General features: G+C 38.8%; 1 protein-coding gene across 2 annotated transcripts in view; it reads right to left on the bottom strand.

Moving 5' to 3' along the window:
* The window catches only part of ACO1 (aconitase 1), a 55,823-nt gene extending 33,379 nt beyond the window's left edge, over positions 1–22,444 (bottom strand). Inside the window, exons 1-3 of one of the 2 annotated variants that reach the window (XM_034410556.3) lie at positions 22,297–22,444; positions 5,490–5,607; positions 4,042–4,210 (exon numbers count right to left, since the gene is read on the bottom strand). In XM_034410556.3, coding sequence (XP_034266447.2) covers positions 4,042–4,210; positions 5,490–5,586 — 266 coding nt within the window. In that variant the 5' untranslated portion in view covers positions 5,587–5,607; positions 22,297–22,444. The remainder of the gene's footprint in view (positions 1–4,041; positions 4,211–5,489; positions 5,608–22,296) is intronic. The other variant, XM_034410557.3, reaches the window with a different exon arrangement.
* Between the last annotated feature and the right edge of the window lie 315 nt (positions 22,445–22,759).

Raw genomic sequence — 22,759 nt, 5'->3', positions numbered from 1 at the left:
TTTTTCTTTCCTTGTTCCTTTCCTTGTCCTTTTACAACTTGTGTTGTGGCATTAACTATAATTATCTGTGGTTATCTGAACTAGCAAGCTCTAGGTCCTGCTAATAGGCAAATGCCAGAGATTGCGGATTCATTTAGATGTGGAAAGTATGGTTCGTAGATACTATGGTAGTGCTGACTGCAAATCAAACAGCAAAAAAGGAGTAAAAGAATATTTCTAATTCTCCAAATTGCAATCAGGTACATGAATCGCCCATGAAACTGTTCTTCCTTGCAGATATATTGATACTATGGTACAACTCAGTGGTGAAATCCAAATTTTTTTACAACCGGTTCTGTGGGCGTGGCTTGGGGGGGCGTGGTATGGCTTAGTGGGCATGGCAGGGGAAGGATACTGCAAAATTCCCATTCCCTCTCCACTCCTGGGGAAAGGATATTGCAAAATCTCCATTCCCACCCTACTCTGGGGCCAGCCAGAGGTGGTATTTGCCGGTTCTCCGAACTGCTCAAAATTTCCGCTACTGGTTCTCCAGAACTTATCAGAACCTGCTGGATTTCACCCCTGGTACAACTTTCAGAAGACTGCAATCAATAGTTTTTTAGTCTAAATCCATGCAATCCCACATTTAGAATTATTATATGCAGGCAGTCCTTGACTTACAACCACAAATAAGCCCAAAATTTCTGTTGCTAAGCAAGACAGTTATTAAGTGACTATTATCCCATTTTACGACCTTTCTTGCCACAGTTGTTAAGTGAATCACTGCAGTTGTTAAATTAGTAGCACGGTTGTTAAGTGAATCTGACTTCTCCATTGACTTTGCTTGTCAGAAGGTCACAAAAGGTGATCACGTGACTCTGGGACACTGCAACTGTCCTAAATATATGTCAGTTGCCAAGCATCCAAATTTTGATCATGTGACCCTGGGGATGCTGTGACAGTCGTAAATGTGCAAAACATTTTTTCCAGTACTGTTGTAACTTGGAACAGTAAGTAAATGAATGGTTTAAATACCTATAGCTATTTTGGACATTGAATATTAAGCAGACTTTCTGCAATCAAATGTTTGAGACTCAAATCACAACTAGATCCAGGGAATGGGAGAAGAAGAAGAGGAAAAGATTAATGTGAAAAAATCTTCTAGTTTTAATGCAATTTGTCACAGACAGTAAACAAGATAGAACTCTTATAGTATTATCCCAGAATCCTTTGTATCTCATCGCAGCTCAAATCCAATAAATGAATAAATGAGCCTGGCACTAAATTTATATTTTATATAACTTATAATACACTGAAGAAGTATTAGGAGAGATTATTCTAATTCTAGGCTCCCAAAGCATTTGCACAATTATCAATTCCTCCAATAGAAAATAAGAAAATTATTCAAAACTATAATTAAATCTACAACTAATAATGCTGTGGATTATCCAAAAATGTACTTGTAAAGAATTTGTTTAAACACTGCTATTACTTAGGGTAATAACACAGCAATGTCTGAACAAATCGTTTGCAAGTACATTTCTCCAGCATCAGCAACCCAAATTCTTCTGGAATTCTTTAAAAAAAAACCGGTATTAGTTGTTTCATTAAGACCACACAACAGGTTTAGCAAAGGTTGGAACAGAATTTAATGATTCCATTCCCACTATTTTATATTTGTTTTAGAAACTCAGTATTTTTAGCTAGGACAGTTTCTCACAGGTAACTGGGGAAAAAATGATAGTTATTTTGGAAAAGAATAAGCCTACTATGGAATGAATGCTCATGAATATGTGGCAACCTACAAACTTTGAATACGTAAGAATTAAAATGTATACATCATACAGCCAGAATCTAGACTCCAAACTCTTCATGTAGTTGTAGTACTTAGCTTATAATGAAAAAGCATATATTAACTGTAGTTTAAGAAAATGGAGATATTCTACTCTCTTGCAGTGATGCTTCTATCGAAGTGTTATATCATTCATTCACATTTACACTAAGCTCAGACTTTGTATGCAAGGATTTTGATTCACAACAATGGCTACAGTTATTGCTTTGAGAAAAATGGCCATTGTGTACATTGTATAAGATGGCATTTCACAGACTGCCGTATAAGGCTCAAGGCAGGTATTGAGTCACCACAATGTTAGAAAGGACTGCTGTGTTACCCTGTTCCAAATACATATTCTGCATTCAGAAAAACAGCATGTAGCTTGTCAGGAAAAAAAAATACTAGTTCAAATCTTTCTTCCTGACACAATGGATCTCCACATGTGAACAGAGGTACCAAGACAGGCGAGTCAATGTCAAAATAGAAGATTCCTGGGCTTTATCAAACTATTTAATATGCTCAAGCTTCACATATCATTTTCTCATTCAGGACTAAAGAGGATGGGTTTAAAGGACTAAAAGAAGACCAAGACAATGATCAGAAAAACTAAACTTGAGTCAAGACAAGACAATAATTTGCAAAAAAAATGCTTCAGATAGCACCCAACTCAATTTTTATGAAAATAAAAGAAAGAAAAACTTTCCCTACTTGCACCCCAAAATGACACAAATATACCCTATCAATATCTTTTTTTATCATACCTCCAGTATATTCATCTTTTTCCCAGCACAGAACAGATATTTTTAAGTGTCTTTCCCGGTTCTTAGCTCATTAACTACCTTACAAGATACACTTATTTTTTCCATATAGAAATAAATGCAATCTTTTTAAAATTCTGTAACACGATCTGAAAATATAAAATGATCCTGATTGATTGTAAGAAAAATGGAATATACCAGGTATAATGTTTATATCTTTACTTGGCATGGCATTAATACGGTATTCCTTTGTATACATTACTTCCCCTCCCTTTTTTTTTAATCTTCTGGGTTTTTTTTTTTACCATACTTAAGACATTCCGGATGTTTTCAGTTCTTTTATTTATTAAACGGTTTAATATTTTAAAATTTATTTACTGATTCTGTATTGCTTTTCTGTCCAATTACAGATAAGCTGGCTGGCAATTATTATATTTTGTAGGATTTTATTTCAGTACTACCCTGTTTCCCTCCAAATAAGACATCCCCTGATAATAAGCCCAATCGGGCTTTTGACTGAATGGCAATAAGGCCAAGTGCTTATTTCAGGGTTAAAAAAAATATAAGACAGGGTCTTATTTATGGGGAAACATGGTATCAGTTTTTAATGATTGTATGATATATAGGATATTTGATAGGTCTTTTTAACTACAAATAATGAATTCAAGTTTAACTTGCAAAAACATTCAAAAAGAGATATATATATATAAACATCATTGAGATGTTAAAAAATACAGCAGATGTTAATAATTGGCAGAGATGTGCAATCACTGACATTGCCTTGAATGTAAAGATGCTTTTGTAAAGTTTGCTCAAATTCAACCTTGGTCACTAAGCCAAAGACTAAAGTCATCAGAACTCTGTCCTCTGCTTGTCACTGATCTCCAGGCTGTGACTCTACATGAGGTCACAGGTTGTTTCTCTCTTCTAGGAGGAAACATGACCAGAGGATTCTCAAGTTTGCTTTTCAGGTTTAAGATGGTATATATATATATATATATATATATAAGCCCAGAACCGAGTAGATGAGATTCTACTGAGCTGGAGCTACAAAAAAACCTTGGCTACGTAGGGAAAACCTGGCTAGAAGAAAAACACACATAAACCCTACGAAGAAGTAAGAAAATTGATACTGTGCCTTTACAGGGAGGATATGGGTGTGGCCTACTGATGACAGCTAACTAGCTAGAAATGGATCTATTTAGGTCTCCCACCTAGCAGTGAGAGCTTGCTAGGTGTTAGAAAAGAAAAAAGCCCAGAACCGAGTAGATGAGATTCTACTGAGCTGGAGCTACAAAAAACCCTTGGCTACGTAGGGAAAACCTGGCTAGAAGAAAAACACACATAAACCCTACGAAGAAGTAAGAAAATTGATATATATATATATATATATAAATGTATATGTATATGTATATGTATATATATATGTATATATGTATATATATATGTATGTATGTATATAAAACTCACGTAAAGTCTTGCAGAATAACCCGAGCAGGTTTAAATGGCACTTCGATATTTTTGTGCTGCATCACTTTCCAGTTGAGGATATTTTCAACATCATTTTTCTTCACAAGAAACTCGTCACAGTTGCGAACTGCAGCCTCGAGCAAGATTCTGATAGAAAATGGTAAATGTGCTGGGAAAGAAAGGAAAAGGGAGGGGAGGAAAGAATGAAATGAGAAGAAGACTCAGAAAAAGAAGCTGAGATTTTCAAACATTTGTCTCACATCAAAGAGGGAGCATCTCTCTGTGTTAAAACCAAAGACACAATACAGAACAGTCTTCTCATTTGGGCACACTCCAGATGTTAACTTGCACAATCACCATCCAGCTATACATTGATAAAAATTCTGAGCTCTGTTTTTGCTGGCAGAGGGTTGCAGGAGGACATTGCAACTGAAAATGGAGCTCGGGAGCCCATTTTGGCTGGCAGAGGCACCATGGGCCGGTCCTTCGCTGTTTCCAGGGCAGCCCCGCGGGCCAGATCTAACTACCCCGTGAGCCAGATCTGGCCTATGTGCCTTGAGTTTGAAACCCCTGTTTTAGACCAACAACTAATAATTCTGGAACTTGGAGACCCACCCCACTGAGAGTCTATCAGGTAGCGAAGCTGCAATATAAAGAAAAAGCTATGACTTTCTGTAATAAACAGGGGGAAAGTGTCATCTATACATAAGGAGTTTGGTAGCAAATATATCTGTGAAGCCCCAAGGGGTTGGGTTGCCTGATGAAAGCCACTTGGATGGTTAGGAGAAATATTTCTTCATACTTCTTTTCACCCAAAATAGAAAAAGTGTTTCAGATCTTTGATCCAATATGTTTTCTTCTGAAGGGCAATAATCAGGCTGCTGGGGGTTTGCAGGGGTTCGGGAGAACCTCTAGCTAAGATTCTGTGCAGTTCGGAGAACCCCCAAATCCCACTTCTGGCTGGCCCCACCCCGCCCACCCCGTCCCTCCCCTCCCAGGAGTCCCCACGCAGCCCGTTTTGGATGCAGGTAAATGCAGGGTGCGCACGGAGGCTCAGGGAGGGCGAAAAACAGGTCTATCGAAAGTTCAGCCTCCGGAGCCTGGGGAGGGCAAAAACGCCCCCTCCGCCATGGTGCAGGAGGCTGACTAGGCCACACCCACCATGGCCATGCCCCCCCCCAGCAACCAGGCAGAGAACCCCTTGCTAAAATTTTTGAAGCCCACCCCTGGCAATAATGCTTAAAAACCAGCCCTTCCATACTTCAACTTTCTGGCTAGAGATGAAGTCCTAAAATCTGACACTTTTTTGCTTCTGTTTTCCAATGAGCTATGGGTCTCTAAAGGACAAAGCCGAAGTGACCACCAAGAACCATCAACAGATGAAAGCACTGTGAAAGCAGAGGTGAATTCAGGCATGGGACAAGCCCTTTTGACCATAGCCAACATACCATATCTGGCGTCTTTCAAATGATTCAGATTGAAGAACTTCTTTGCTGGCTGGCCCAAGTCCAGAGGCTCCGTGAGATGTGCAAAGGTGTCGCTCATTGTTGTAAAGTCTTGTTACTACTGAGAAATATAAAACAGGTTTATATCATCGGATTTTATTTTAAGAGTTTTTATTTATTTGCATCCCGCCTTTATTATTTTTACAAAGAACCCCACGTGGTGAACATACCCAACATATCTTCCTCCTCCTATTTTTCCCACAGCAACAATTCTGTGAGTTGGGTTGACCTGAGAGAGAGAGAGTGACTGGAACAATAGCTGTTATTGCTGAGTCAAGATTTGGACTCATGATCTCTGGTTTTCTAGCCTGGTGTCTTAACCACTAGTAGACCAAACTGGTTCTTAAAACGATCAATTTAAATATCTCTTGGATATGCTTGGGGCAAGTATTTCTTCCCTGGTTAGAGCTACATATTATTCTTTTTTTTTCTTTTTTTTTCTTTACAACTGAAGATCTCAGTATTGAGGAAAAAGATTTCCTGCTTTTTTCTCATGAGGTTTTTTTATTTTAAAGAAATCTATTTTTAAAAGTCTAAGACAAATCACGTTAAATTAATCCCACAAAATTGTATGTTGCACATTAAGAGGAGGTTTTGGGGATTTAGAAAAAAAAAAAAAAGAAAGAAACCTACCTTCAACCAATAGGTTCCCAATCCATGCTGTACATCAGGGGTCTCCAAATTTTTAATAACTTCAAGACTTGTGGACTTCAACTCCCAGATTTCTCCAGTCACCTGACTGAGGAATTCTGGGAGTTGAAATCATCCAAGTCTTAAAATTGCCAAGTTTGGAAATCCCTGCTGTAAGTGATCAAATATAGGTAGTCCTTAGATTATAGCAGTTTATTTAATGACCATTCAAAATAATGGCACTGAAAATAATAACTTATGACCATATTTCACACTTACGACCATTGCAGCATCCCCATGATCACATGATCAAAATTCAGCTGCTTGGCAAGTGATTCATATTTATGACGGTTGCAATGCCTTGGGGTTATGTGATCAGCTTTTGTGACCTTCTGACAAGCAAAGTCAATGGGGAAGTCAGATTCACTTAACAACCATGTTGCTAACTTAACAATTGCAATGATTCACTTAACCACTGTGGCAAGAAAGGTTGCAAAATGGGGCAAAACTCACTTAACAAATGTTTCACTTAGTGATGTAAATGTTGGCCTCAATTGTGGTCGTAAATCGAGGACTACCTGTACAAACACATCTGTCTAAGCAATTCATACTTTGGGAACCAATACAATGTTTACAATTTTAACGAAGTATCACTTGGGAGTATTATTGCTACAATAAAGTCAAAATACATTGCAAGTTTCCCTGTTACATTTAAAGTAAATAGAGTAATTAAGCTGCAATCCCACAGAAAAAAAATTAAGCTAATTTCTGAGCAGATATGTCCATTACACTGTTAATAATTTTGAAATTAAGATCTGCACTTTATTTCCATGGAAAAACTGAAATTAATGTGGTGTCATATAAATTATTTGTTATTGTATTAGCATTTAGCATTATTTAAAGTTCCATATTTTTCAGGATATGTGTATTTTCTTTAACAATAAGAAAAGATTACATATCATATATCATAATTATATGGTGCTAATTTGTATCATAGGTCCTACTAAAGTAGCTATTACTACTATATTTTTCTACAACATATTCAAATATCTAAAGCATTTCCTATACTTTAGCTACCTAGAGTTCTTGTAGGATAAATCAGTTATAGATCCCCATTATTAACTAACACAGCTCATTGCAATTTTGACATAGATGAGAGATTTAAGCCAGGCATTTTACAATCCATAAATTAGACTCTTAGCCTTAAGCCAGTTCTTCCATTTATACAGACAGTAAAATGAAGCACATGTGCTTCATTTCTTTTAATAAATTATTGTTCTTTTGTAAAAATCATTATTGCGGAGTTGGTTGAAATGATTTGAAAAGACAATAATCATCACCAGATTTGACCGCGCATTTTATATTTATGCTGCCTTAGTTATAAAAGTATACTTTAATTCTATAAAGTTTAAATGCGACAGATATGTCAACATATATATATCAGTATTTAAACCATCACAAGAAAGGGAGGACAATCAGTATTCAGAAGAAGATCACTGTTTGCTGAATATCATTTGTAAACGAGAAACCAAAGGTAAAGACAAGATATACTTTTTATCCAGCTCAAAAAACAACAGCCATTTATGAGATAACAGAATTGAAAACTAATTTATAAAGGATTGCTTTTAAAAACAAACGGTAGAATAATTACCTTTTTTTAAAATCAACTCCCTGTTCTTCTAAAAGCAATTAAGTTTTAGGCGTTAAAAACAAATGCAATTACTTCTCTGCTTCGAGGCTTTCGCACAAAAGGAGGCAGTTATATTCCATACAGAGTAAACACCAGGGCACCAATGATAAGGATATCTGGACTGAAGTTCATGGCTTGCAATACTATAGACACCATGCCTTGCCTTTTGCAGTACACTAACTGCAGCCTGACCTTACAGAAATCAATTGAAAAGCCGTCATTGGCCTCAAAAGGGATCTGAACTTTAAACGTGCTACGTGGATATAAGGTCCAGGCTGTTCTGCAGTTTTCAGCTGCGGAGGGACGATACTGATAGATAGAATGATGCTTTTGATCATTCATTCTTCTCATTATACTGACCACATTCTAAACAAACAGGTCATTTTCATTAGAGAAAGCCTGCTATCCAAACTGCAGTAAATGGACACCATTCACTATCAAGGCTTTGTCAACTCTGAAGCTGGCCTGCCTGAGGCCATTTTGAGACTTCAGGGCTGACACACTGAAGGAGAGGGATAGGAAGGGGGGAATGGAGATAGTTGGGGTGTTGTATTCAAAATAATATATTTTCTTTTGGGAACCAAGGACATTCCTGCAGGTGCTCAGGAGGAGGGGACTGCAGTCACTTAGCAACTGGACAGTATCCTGATTGGACCATGTGACTGATTGCTTTGAGAAAGGGACAAACTTTTACTTTTAATTAGGTGAAAACTGCGGGAAGAATCAGAGTCGGTTTTCACTACCCTGTGCCAATATGACATATTCAATAAACCTATTCTTTGAGGAAATTGCCTGTTTTGTTTGCTATGGGTATGTTACTTGGAACCCTGACAGGCTTATTGTAAAATTATGTCAACAGCTGGAGTAATACAGGTAATCCTCGACGTACGACCAGAATTGAGCCCAAAATCTATGTAGCGAAGTGAGACATTTGTTGAGTGAGTTTTGCCCCATTTTACAACCTTTCTTGCCCCATTTGTTAAGTGAATCATTGCAATCATTTAAATTAGTAACATCTGGCTTCCCCATTGTCTTTGCTTGTCAAAAGGTCACAAAATGGAATCCCACGACTCCAGGACACCGCAACTGTTGTAAATACGAGTCAGTTGCCAAGCATCCAAATTTTGATCACGTGACCACAGGGATGCTGCAAAAATGTGTGAAAAATGGTCATAAGTTTTTTCCCCAGTCGTCGTAATTTTGAATGGTCACTAAACGGACTATTGTAAGTCGAGGACTACCTGTACAGTAGTCTTCAACCGAACAACAGTAATTGGGACTAGGATTTCTGTTGCTAAGCAATGGATTCATATAGGACAACTTCATGTGACTGAATTGCTTAGTGATACCACAGCAATCCCAGCTCTTCCCACTGCTGCTGTTAACTGAATCCCAATGGTCATTAGGTGATTATCCATCCCAATCCAAGCCATTCCCAGCTTGGTCCCTCTCAGCCTGAGCCTCTTTAAGGTAAGGAACTGCCTCCTTTTGGAGTCCCTCACCCATCTCTGTCCTTTTAGCTGTATGACTACCTGTTGCTGCCAGCTGTTTCCCCCTCCCAGCCCTGTCTACTGCCACCATGCCCAGCACACCATGTGCCACTATGTATCTGCCAGAGCTTTCTTTTGCACCACTTTAATTTGAACCAGTATATTTGGGACTTGTTGCATGTGCTGGCCAGGATCTCCATTTATGAATCAGCCAGGGCTTTTAGTTCAGACAACATTCAGGGCATTCGTCGGTAAAAGAAGGCTGACCCATGAAGATAGGCCCTGGTTGCACCAACACAAAAGATGGAAGTGCCAACGAAGGGCCCGTCTGGCTCAGTAACAGTACATGGTTTGGCAGATGTCATGATAGTGAGCATGGCCATGCAGTGAGGCAGCTGATAACCATGGCTAGGAGGCAGGGGTGGGTTCTACTTACCTTTACTATTGGTTTGCAACAGGAGCATGCATGCGCTTCTGCACATGTGCAGATCGTCCATCCTCCTGCCCATCGTCCATCCTCCCGCCGCTTTTACTACTGGTTCGCAAGAACCAGACCGAACTGGGAGCAACCCACCACTGCTAGGAGGGCAACCAAAAGGCAGGCACAAATGTGACTGTGCCCAAGTTTTATTTACATGACTGTAGAGACACTACAACAGCTGGAACTTCAAGGACTGATCATAAGTCCCTTTGTTCAGCACCATCGTAACCGATCGTTGAATGAATGGATGTTACGCAAAAACTACCTGTAGATGCTACAAGGACGTGCAGGGCCTATTGACGAAAAATAAGGATGTTTTTCTGGCTATCTGGACAAATTACTGACCTTTTTACTCAAGAGGGGGAAAAAAATAAGTAATCTTGAGTGCCTGCCCCTCCCTCCCTTTGAATTGTGAATCTTTCATCTGGGCATTAAAATCTGAAATACTAAAGAATTCTGGAGATTTTAGCATAGAATTCTGATTTGCCTAGAATAGTATTTTTGTTTGAATAAGGAAATTTAACCTGAACCCTCAGATTTAAATCAGTTCTGATTTTTTGCCTGTCAACAGTCTGTCCATAAAAGCACTACAGAGAGTTTTCGGCTGGAGGTTACCTCAGATCTATATGCAGGATCATTATTTCCATTTACGAATTTTCCAGGAACTTCTAAAAATGGCTGCCTTTGCCTTTTGTCTATGGCACAGTGAACATGTCCTCCTGGTTGATCATTTTTTGGGCCCATGTGGGGGTGATGATGATGAAAATAAACCTTCCTTCACACAGGAGGTTTCGACTGTCTTGAATCAGATTTTCCAACACTTACCATTCTAGAAATGCCAAAACCACAAGATCTGAAATAATTCACAGTCTATATAATCTACCAACTAAGCCTCAATGTTAAAGACTACTGAGCTTAAATCACAAGTAGAGGCCCTACCCTTAATTGGCCTGAATTATTTGGGCAGGTACTTCAAAAGAATGGGACCCTAACATTTAAAACCAAGACTTTGAAAGAGTTATGGCCTTGATCTGTTCACTCCATGTCTGCTTACTTCTAATTATTACCCCCTTCCTTTGTAATTATTGTTCCCCACTGGTTTTATTTTCAAGATAGTTAAGATTTTCTGACATTAGGAGTGAACAAATAAAGCATAGGAATCTTCTGCTCATTGGAGAGAAATATGTCCTAGTCAATCATACATTTTGATCCACAACAACAGACACAATAAAAGTTTTTTAAAAAAAGCTTGCCATAAGATGGATCAAAGCCTGCGTTCTTGGCCATCAAGCATTTTCTTATTCCTTCTCATATGGAGGAAAATTCCTTGAATTGTATGGCCAAAATAGCTCCATCAATATGCCAGAGAGGTATAGGGATCCTCAAGGGAAACCAAGATTTATACAAAAGCAAATGAAATCTTAAAGCAAACTTCACAAATAAAAGGCAACCAGCAAAGGCAAGCTAATTCAATGAAGACTGAACTTGCTCAACTACTTCAAGATACTTAGGTAATAGTTCAAGAAGGGCCAAGGAAAAGTAGGAAAAAATGAATGAAGAGGGGAATTGAACAGAGTATGATGGAAAACAGAATCATTCCATGCTGCCATATTTTCTTGCATGCACTAACTGTGATTTACAACTATCCAAATAAATGGAAATCACTATCAACTAAATTCAACTGATATGTGCAACTATATCTTCTATTCTGGGCTGAATACTTCGTCCCAAGCTTCATTTTTTAGGCAGAAGAAAGCAAACACAGAGTTTAGAAACTGGTAAAAACGTTCTTGAGTTATGCTGGATTCATAAAGTTTTCTTAACTATGGAAGGGATTTGCCATTTACTTTATCAGGAATTGTTATCCGCCCAACTTTTCAGTTTAACCAACATTTTAAAAAATCCACTGTGCAATGTTATATGTTTAATTTAAAAAGCAAGGAATATTTTCTCCATAGGTTTCCAGAGAAAGCATTGTGAGAGGGGAAAAAAGAGAGAGAAGGTAAAAATTTGACAGTACCTAACTTAACTGGATCACAACTACTATCTTCTATGAGCTGACTGTGAATTGAAAATCCTATGCACACATATTCTTCTGTTTTGAGCAAATAAAGAATCATAAGAAGCTAAGAAGGGGCCTTAAAAGTACAAGCCTGTGCATGCCCACTTAGAATTAAATTCAACCAACTTCAAAGTGTTTATGTCCATGTATTTCCGAAACTGCACACAACTGATTAGCTGATTGAAAGTGCTGAGATCTCAATAGATTGGTTGATACAGTCAATCTTCTCTATTATGAGTCTTATGCCAGTCTTCCCAGACTTGGAACTATCCAGATGTGCGGATTCCCAGACTGTTGGTAAGGCTGTTACTGAGAATTCTGAGAGTTAGTACCCTGTTTTCCCCAAAATAAGACATCCCCTGATAATAAGCCCAAGTGGGTTTTTGAGCACATGGCAATAAGGCCAAGCGCTTATTTCAGGGTTCAAAAAAATATAAGACAGGGTCTTATTTTCGGGGAAACACTGTATTTCTTTATACAGAGGGCCCAAGGCTGAGAAAGATTGCCTATAAAGAGATCCTGGGGAAAAGATACATACATGTTTCATCCCAAGCAGATCCCAAGCAATCTGTTGAAGATGGAAAAAACAGCAATTGAATTGTCAACTTATTGCAGAGAATTCCCCAAGAAAGAGACAGATTCTGCAAGCATGCGCTCCTCTTTAAGCCACTAGTTAAAGCAGTCAAGCAAGTATTTTTACAAGTTGGAGATGTGTGTGGGTGTTGGGGGGGGGATATGATAAAATCCATTGATTGGAAAACCATTTGTATTGATCCAGATCAAAAGACACTCCACCCACTGAATGTGTGTTCATTGATCTTAGATACACCCAGTTCTGAACAGCTGTCCTTGCCTTTCACATGCAGAAAATAAGAAAGCCAGAACCAGAATGTCTTTTAAAAGTGCTAATCACCTGATCTCAAATCTTGGCGCAATGCAAATTATGCAATAATTACACCAACTGATGTTGAAAGCAGAAGCAGGTATGTGTGCCCGGGACAAGATAATTTAGGCTGGAATGTATGACAAGGTGCAGAGGGACTTTACCTATGTGTCCCATTCTGTTGTAGCTTTGAACACTTCCCTTCCCACTTATTTCACTCATAGGACCATTAAGTGTTTAAAATGGTATTTGTGTTTAGTGTAATTCTAGTTATCTGCAGGACACATTTTTATTTTGTTAGCCACCAAGAGAAAACAGATCAGGAGAACATGACCTTTTGGGGGGGGGGCATAGTGGAAGGAATTAGGACAAAACTAAAACTAAGTTAGTTTATATGAAAGTTTACCTCAATTAGCTGCTGTTAAAATAGTTATCCTCTGCACTGAATCATTCTTCTTTTCTGCTCTGTGCCAAGAAAATTATATGTATGGTTACATATACATTGATAGTAACCATAAAGTCACAGGAGTTGAGCTCGAGTTGAATTGAGACTTGATCTTAAAGTGCTTTGGAAAAATATTTCCAGGAAGGCCAAACAGAGTATTTAGAGGTGACCCTTCTCCTGTCCCATTTGGGCAGATTTTAGGATAACTTTATCCCTCTCTCAGAATTTACCAATGCCTGAGCAGCATAAAGCTAAAAAAACCCAACCAACTGTGAATCCAATGATCTTCATTAAATGGTTATACTATTTTCTTGAAGGTGTAACTGTCCTTCTTTGGATATTTGGGCTTCCTATGAATTTACGGTATGTTGTTTTTAAATAGAAGACTACCTGTAGCTCAGCTAACATGGGAGGCTCACCTGGTTATTAGGAAATAGTTTCTTTGGTGGACATGGCTGACATGGATATTGCTGACGTCTGCCACAAAAAGTTACACTAAATTTTGCCACCTTCAGCTCTCTTTAAAAACTACTGTCACTAGTAAATCACAGAGATTTAAAAAGTGACTAAAAGGTAAAGTCTTATTCCCAGCAAGGAGATGTTTTTCCAGATTTAGTTGTAGTTTTCAAAAAGAGGCATGTATCCCTCCTTCTTTCTGAAAAATATTCAAGAAGCAAAACATTTTACAGATTGCAATTTTTTAGAAGATGACCCGGTTTTAAAAGAAGGATCTACAACTACCGTATTTTTAGGAGTATAAGATGCATCTTTTTCCCCCTAAAAGAGGGTGAAAATTTGGGTGCGTCTTATACACTGAATGTAGCCCCGCCCAGACTTTGAAGCGGAGGTTGCAGAGGCTAAAAAAGCCTCTCAAACCTCCATTTAAGAGGCTGAAAAAAAGCAAGGCGCAGAGCTCACAACCAACGAACTTGTTGCTAAATTTCACCTCTGGGAACAGCTGATTGGGGGTATTCCGGGAGGCCAATCCATCCCCAATCAGCTTTTTTCTTATTTTCCTCCCCAAAAACTAAGGTGCGTCTTATAGTCCACAAAATACAGTACCTTTATAAAAAACTGGAAACCCTTTATAGATGTTTGCTGAGAATGGATAAAAACGAACTGCTGATTTCTAGATTAAAAAGAAATGTTTATAGGAAGAAGAGAACGATGATATGCAATATGGAGAGAATATGTAGAGATTTTGCTGTACGTAGCAAAAATGTAGCGAAAGTTGCTGTTTGTTACTGCTGCAAAAGAGAGGGAAATTCCTTGTTTAGATATCTTTTTTTTCTTGCTTTTTTCTTACTCTCCACTTTTTTCTTTGTCTATCTCTTCTTCTGTAGTTAAAAACTTTGACAGTTTTTAAAATATTTGTAAAATCTTCTTTTAATAAAAAATTATTCATTTAAAAATGTTGTGGTTTTGTTATTTGCTGGCATGTGAAGAACACGTTTTGATAAAAAAATGTTATCAATATACTTAATCATAAATTCTCACTTTAATCATCAGAAGGACACACGTAATTTGTCTGCTTGACATCAATCTCAGCTAAACTGTACAGTAGTAACTGTATATGAGGATCACGATAGAAAAGAACCCAGGAAACAGAGAACAGTGTAAGAGCATATCTGAAAGAAAATTAAATTTGTACACATATACAGGCCCATTTAGCTAATGCACCAAATCATGGTTTAAAGAATAAGTCAAATAAGACGACTCCAAACATAATAATAAGCCACAACTATGATTACAAACTGTAATTGTTGGGTTCATTCAACATACTAAGCCAAACCATTTTAGTTTAGTGTAAATTGTGGATCTTAGTTCCAGAACCTCATTCATATACATGCCATCCTGTGAGAAAAACAACTGTTTTTCACACATATAATATTTTTAAAAATCCAATATAGGAAATTATTTGAGGTCTCAAGCAAAGAGTGAGAGAGAGAGAAAAAAATCACATCAAAGTGATTCATTCAGATTACAGAGTACAATCATAGTCTGATTTCTTTTATTAAAAGAACTAGAGGTCCATTATCACAGGAGTGGAGTTGTGAAATTCTCCCTTTATTACATAATCACAAAAACGTTTTGTAGGGAAGAGAAGATGGATGCCCGGAGCAGTATTTGTCTACGGCAACTGCCAAGAAAGGTTTACTCTCATGTGAACATAGTAAACGTTGTCACATATTTGCAGAAAATGCTAAAAAGCTTTTGCAACCTTGTGACACAACCTTTATAATCCTCTCCGGTGTGGTGCTGAAACGCTGCATTTGCACTGCTGCTGCAACATGGCTTATCTCTGGAGTCACCCATCCAATAAATTGAGAATAAAAAATTAAGCTTCGGAACTCATGATCATCCACGTTCTTACGTGGAAAGTAAACATCAGTGGAACAGTAAAAAAAAATAAAAAATGTAATAGCTGCTGCTCTTTTGCCAAGCAGCAGCGGGAAAGAAATCATTCAAACTTCTCCCAGGTTGTTTTATATGTACATCTCACCAATTAATTCTCCTATAAACTATACCAAAGTAACTTGAAAGAAGAACTCTTCAAAACTTTGTGCCAATAACATAATAGATGCCTCTGCTGATACCTGTGAGTTGGGTTATTTTCACAGGATTCAATCAGGGTACCGCAGTAGAGCTTTGTGTAATTAAACATACCAAAATCTCCTAGTATGATTCCCAATAGTTGATTATAAATAAGGAGCCAGCCTGCCGTGACTCTGTGTGATTCAAGTGATTCAATTAACTAAACATTACAAATGTTCTACAAGCTTTTATTTTAAACCTGGCAACCCTGTAACCCATTGGGTCATCCTTTGAGAGAAAGGTAGTGTAGTTTGATCTGACTAGAATGAACATTAAATTTTACACTGACTATATATATATTTTCCTGAAAATAAGACCCTGTCTTATATTTTTTTGAATCCTGAAATAAGCGCTTGGCTTTGTTTTCGGGGAGGTCTTATTATTTTGGGGCATGTGGAGCAAGATGGGGCTCCTCTTGCTGTCTTACCTGATTTCCAGCTCTACGTTTAAATATTTTCAGGGAGAGGCTTATTTTAGCACATGCACTCAAAAGCCCGATTGGGCTTATTATCAGGGGACGTATTATTTTCAAGGAAACAGGACACACACACACACACACACATCACTGATAAAGAAATAAAGAGAGACTAGTATAGATCTATTTCAAGCTATTTAGTTCTCATCAGCTATACATACCCTTACTTGGATTCGAACTTGGGCTGCCTGCATGTTAGGCAGTTGTATTAACCTCTGAGCCACAATACACACACACACATACATACATACATCCCAATCCTGGATGGTCCTGTGATAATCTAAGAAGAGTATATACCATAAATAGAAAAAATAATTGTAGTAGCAAACAAATTTCAATAGTAAGTTAATATTTACTTAGCTAAACAGCTAAACAGAATGACCATGTGTGGCCAAAAAAGCAGTGCAAGTGAGAATGACTTCCAACCTCCTGCTGGCTTCTCCATTGACTTTGCTTGTGGAAAGCTGGCAAGGAGCACCAGAAATCCTGATTGCGTGACTGCTGGGATGCTGCAATGGCCATTACTTTGCAAATAAAACTAGCACGGACATTTCAATTCCACAGGAGTAATGGGTCTCAGATTTTTAAGACATTCTTTAACCTAGTAGATTTTTGGTACCTCAATTCAAAAATGGTTGTAATATAATCCCAAAGGTGCATTTTCAAAAGGGTTCTGGACTTTGTTTTTCCTTGAAGATGTTTTACTTCTCATATAGGTTGTTTCTTCAGAACTGAAGAAGCTTCTTGGATGAGAAGCAAAATGTCTTCAAGAAAAACAAAGTCCAGTTGCCTTTCGAAAAAGCCTCTTCAGGACAACCATGACCTGGATGACTGAGAATCTCCATAGATAGTTGTAGTATCTGATTAAAGTTCTGATTAAATTCTAATAATGTAGGGATCTAACTGCATTGCCATAAATGGCAGATTTACTGTCCTTACTTTACACATAGAGTTTACACATACTGTTTGGGCTAAAGTCAGAGTACAAACACATGAACAGATTAACACAATGAGAATTTTAGTAGTATATAGATTAACCAACACCTCCCAAATTTAAATTTTTGTTTATTTATTTTAATATTTATTTAATAATACTGTATATTTTTAGTTCCATTTTTCTCTCACTTTCAACTTCTTTTCCTCCTATCTCCTGCTACTAGTTTTATTCCTCTTTATTCTTCCACCACACTCTGTTTAACCTAGACATCTACCTTCCTGTTTCTGATTAAATTCTGATAATGTAGAGATCTAACCGCATTGCCATAAATGGCAAATTTACTCTGCTTATCTTACACATATAGTAGTAATTTTAAAAACTTTTCAATGCCATTAGGATTCTACATTGTTTTTATTATAGCTATCACCATTTTCAGCTTGATTGCTGTGTTTTTTCCTCCATATTAACTTTTCCAATGTAATATTTTTTTACATTGCTAACATCTGTAAATCACACTGAGGACTGCCGTTTTGGGGTGGTTGGAATTTCAGAAAATACATGGGAGAACGATAGGAGTAACTACAACCTAACTTCATTGCTTACAATTCCCTCATCGGTATCTAAGAAGTGTGTATATACTTGCAAATAAAGGACATACATCCTAATCCTTGAAAGCATTTGTCATTACATACGGTATCTGTTAGTCTTAATTATCCTTAGAGAATGGCTGATTTAAGCATTACCAATGAAATTCACAATTTAAATCTCTGATTAAAGTTTGCACCAGTGGTGAAATGTAAAATTTGTTACTACTGGTTCTGTGGCGTGGCTTGATGGTGGTGGGGGTAATGTGACTGGGTGGGCGTGGTCAACTTTTTTTTAAACTTACTTTTAAAAGCATTTTTTCTACAAATGCTTTTAAAAGGCTCTGACGATCCCAGCTGAGCAACGCAATCATCAGAGGCTTTTTTTTTTTTACCTTTTAAAAGCATTTTTCAGCTGAAGAAAAAAAGGTTTTAAAAGTAAAAAAAAAAAGCCTCTGATGATCACACGGCTCAGCTGGGCATGGGGGGGGGGCAGGGATTTTTGCTGCCGGTTCTCCGAACCACCCACCACCATCGCTACCGGATTGGGCGATCCAGTCCAAACCGGGAGCATTTCACCCCTGGTTTGCACGAGAAAAAGGCAGGGAAAAAGCTAACAAAACGTCAAACTAAAATCTGTAGCACATCAGTGGAACAGTAAAAAAATTAAATCTAATAGCTGCTGCTCTTCTGCCAAGCAGCAGGGGGGGAAAAATCATTCAAACTTCCCTCAGGTTGTTTTACATGTACTCTCACCAATTAATTCTCCTATAAACTATGCCAAAGTAACTTGAAAGAAGAGCTCCTCAAAACTTTGCACCAATAACACAAGAGATGCCTCTGCTGATACCTGTGAGCTGGGTTATTCTCACAGGTATTCAATCAGGGTACCATATTAGAGCTTTGTGTATTACTATTGCTGTCAGTTGTATCAACAGATGACTTTTACAAAAGAAATCTAGTTAGATTGTCACTGGTTTCAGTATACGAAGAAGTTTAGACCAGCAACTGCATTGCTTGTGGAACACAAAAGACAGCATAACAACAAAAATTCCATGACCAATGTCACTCATGTGGTATTTTCTGCTCTGAACCTGTGAACATTTCAAATCATGCTTGCTTTTGCCTAGCTGAGTAGAAGAAAAATGGCATTTTCAAGAGGCCAATTCAGCATGTTAAGGTATGAAATACTTTTTCATGAAGGACACAATCTCCATTTCCATTACTTCTCTGGGTAGAGACAGAGGGAGGCATTTTTTAAAAAAAATCACTGTTTTCCTATTTCTGTTTATTTACGCTAATAAAAACAGTAATCTTGACTACTGTTCATTGAAAGATCTTCTTACCTTCACAACCCATGGTTTAAACATGATGCTTTCAAAGAAAACTGAGTTAGGCATTTTAAATTTCTTGGGTTTGGAGAATGGCAAGTTGTGGTCAACCAAAACAGAAGTGAACACTTCAGAAGAGAGAGAAAAGTGCAAAAACTGAAGGGTTAAGCTAGTTCTTATTTTGATAAACCAGTTTTATAATGCACAAACCACCTTGGTGACTCTTTATAAACCAGCATAGGTTGAGTTCACAGCTACCACCCAGAAGTTATGAAAGCACAATTTACTTATTCATGATTACAACACCTGTGCTTTACTGAAATAACTAGATTTCTGGGTGAGGTTTATCCTGCTTGTTAAACAAAACTGTGGCTTTGGATGCTATATAAGCCTAGCTTACAAACCAACATTTATGGCTTAGCATAATGTATAGTATAACTACATGTAGTTTACTCAGCAAACACAGGCAACACAAATTATGACTTAGTGAGATAGTGTAGGTTACAGTGTACAACTAAGACTTTTGAGATTAAAACGTAAAGATTCTCCCTTGAGTTGGGTTTTGCTTCTATTGACTACATGGACATGTTTGCCTGACAAAAACATCAATTTTGTTGCTTGCTTGTGAATTAGTTGTTCTTGCCTCAGTCTATCCTGCAGCCCTGGGATTTCCTGGGCTAGTGGTGCATTCTCCAAATTTCTCTCTCCTTAGACTTTCCAAGGTCAATCAAGGTGAGTTAAGGGTACCCTCTAACTTAATAAAGCTCCATGTAGAATTTAAGAGTACTTCTGTCGAGACCACAGTTTAAGACCATGTGGCTGAGTGAATATCCTGAGCACCGTGAAGTTACATATAATACATTTCTGAAAGAAAATTCCATTTAATATGCACTCTTTAAATATTATACAATGTAACCAGGGGCGGATCTCAAAACCAGTTACTACTGGTTCGCTCGTGGGTGCTTGCACGCTCGCGACACTTCTGCGCATGCACAGAAGTGTCCGGGAGGATGGGCGGAGCCTCCCGCCGCCACCGCTACCAGTTCGCCCAATCACCGCTACCGGTTCGCCCATCACTGAATGTAACTCCATATAATTTTAATAGTTTAAGGTACAGAGGGATGAGAGTCTTGACAATGATTCTACAATTCAATATTCATATTCACAATATAGCAGCAGAAGAAAAAAAATAATAAGATTTCTTAGAAGAAAAGCTTCTAAACTCTAGCAGGTTAGTTCTGTCAATGCTTTGTGCTCTGTCTTAATATTACTCTTTTGAGAAGCCCTTCACAGGAGTCTTAGCAACAGACAAAACCTGTATCACTCTTAATCTGCTTTGACAGAAACATGAAGGTCCACCCACGACATGTTTCCTAGGCTGAGTCTTTCTCAGCCTTAGGAAAAAGAAAAAACAAAAAAATGTTGTGAAACTGACAGTGAACTTTGCTCCTGCTGACACACAGAATAAATAGGGGAGGGCAAAAAAAAAAAAAAAAAAAGAGAAAAGAAAAGAAAAAGAAAAAAAGTAAAGTAAAGAAAAGGAGGAAATCTGAAAAAATGGGAAGAAAGCAAAGATTGCTGAGTCAATAGTAATCCAAAGGAAGTGTAAAATTTTTCTTTACAGCAAAACCAAACATCAGACTTTCTGCAGTGTTTTCTGGTGATCCAAGAAAAATTATGGGAGGAACTGTTGAGAAAAGTTCTTAACCCAAATAAGAATTCATCTTCAGAGGTTCTTTTCGGCAACTGGGTTCAGTCAGAAGCAAACCACGTCAGAAAAACTTGCTATAACATAATAAAAGATAAATAAATAGGCATGGACCAGGCCCCACAATGTTCCCCTTTTTTCCCCTAAGTTTAAAAACGCCAAAAATGTATTGCAAAGGGGCAAAATGGCAGTCCCCTCTTAAATAAATAAATAAAAAGTATAAAAGGAAATAGAATTTGGAGCGCCTCTTTTTGACCTGAGGTCCTCCAATTCTACTTGTCTACACCTCCGTAATTGCCAGGAAGCATAACCGATGACCAGCAAAAATTTGGGACATTTTCATCCAAGAGGCTCCGTGATCATTTAGACGGGGATGGAAAGCCGATTAAGAACAGTGGAACAACTCTTGATAGTACAGTGGTCTACGCACCCTGTTATTAACACAGCTGCCTGCAATTTACTGCTGGTTCGAATCTCTCCAAGGCTCAAGGTTGACTCAGCCTTCCATCCTTTCTAAGGTAGGTGAAATGAGGACCCAGTTTGTGGGGGCAATAAGCTGACTTTGTATAAATATACAAAAGTATGAAGGCTATTGCTTAACGCATTGTAAGCCGCCCTGAGTCTTCAGAGAAGGGCGGCATATAAATCAAATTAAAAAAAAAAAAAAGCCAGCAAATTCTGATTTGCCTTTAGGTCCCTCCGGGTTTGCTTTTGAAGAAGCGCGCCCGAGATTATCCAAAAGCGATTCTGTCAACATGCGTCTTAAGGCCCAAAAAGGCGCTTCCCACCCCCACTCCCACAAGAGGCAACTGGACTTTCTGGTTTTCCTTTGCAGGTGTTTCTCTTCTTATCCAAGAGGTCCCAGAGCTGAAGAAGCTTCTTGGATGAGAAGCGAAACGTCTTCAAAGAAAAACCAGAAAAGTCCAGTTGCCTCTTAGGAGAGAAAAAAAAAGAAGCCCCTTTGGAACAACCATGATTTGGATGACTGAGAATCTCCATAGATGCGCGTCTTAAGGTCCTAGGGTCCCCTGCTTGGGCGTGGGGGGGGGGTTGGACTAGATGACCTACAAGGTCCCTTCTAACTCTGTTAATCTCTTAAATCTATTAAACCCCCGATCTAATGTCGGATATGTCCTCTTCCTACAACCACGAGGAGAAGGCCAAAGGGGGCCCTCCGAATCTCCCCGGGCCTTCAGCGAGGATAAAAGGCTGCGTTCTGCGCCTCTCACTAACGCCAGCGGGATTACTCGCGAGCAAGGCTGCAAGAACAAAGGGAAGAAAGCGATCGGAGGGGAGGGAAGGGAAGGGAAGGGAAGGCAGGCCGTCCAGAAGCTTCAGCGGCAACCGGGGGGCGCTGACCCACCGGGACCCAAAGAAAAGGCAGCGCTCTCCTTGGCGCACGCGCGTCCTCGCCAAAGCTAGAAGCCGCGGAGACTTACCCAGCTTGGAGAAGCGGAGGCGGCGGCGGCGGCTGTTTTGCGCGGCGCCGGGAGAGATCAGGCAAGAAACGACCCCCGTGCTCGCCACCGCTGCCGCTCTTGCTCCGCCTTCCCAGAGGCTCCTCCCACCCGGGTCAAGGGGGCGGGCAAAGAAAAGTAGGTGCACCGCCTCCCTTTCCAGGAAAAAAAAAAACCCGTGTGTCTGTATGTGTGTGTGTAGTGTCGCCGAAGGGAACACCCGCTTGGCTTCTCCTCCCGCGTCCCGATCCGAGTCTTGCAGCTGCACGTCTGAATCGGCGAAACCGATTTCCTACGGCCAACCTTCCTTCTTTCTCCCGGGATTTACGGTCGGCCAAAAAGTATCTTCAACCGTCAGAATCGCGAAGTTGTTACAAAGCTAAATGGGGGAGGGATGGGGGGGGGGGAGTGACGTGCAAATCTGAGAACTACATTCAACAACAAC

The sequence above is a fragment of the Pantherophis guttatus genome, chromosome 2 (assembly GCF_059756535.1).
Source record: "Pantherophis guttatus breed Tessera chromosome 2, ASM5975653v1, whole genome shotgun sequence".
In the NCBI taxonomy this organism is placed as follows: Eukaryota; Metazoa; Chordata; class Lepidosauria; order Squamata; family Colubridae; genus Pantherophis; species Pantherophis guttatus.
The sequence above is the reverse complement of the archived record's forward strand: the minus strand, read 5'-3'. Positions and strand labels throughout refer to the sequence as shown.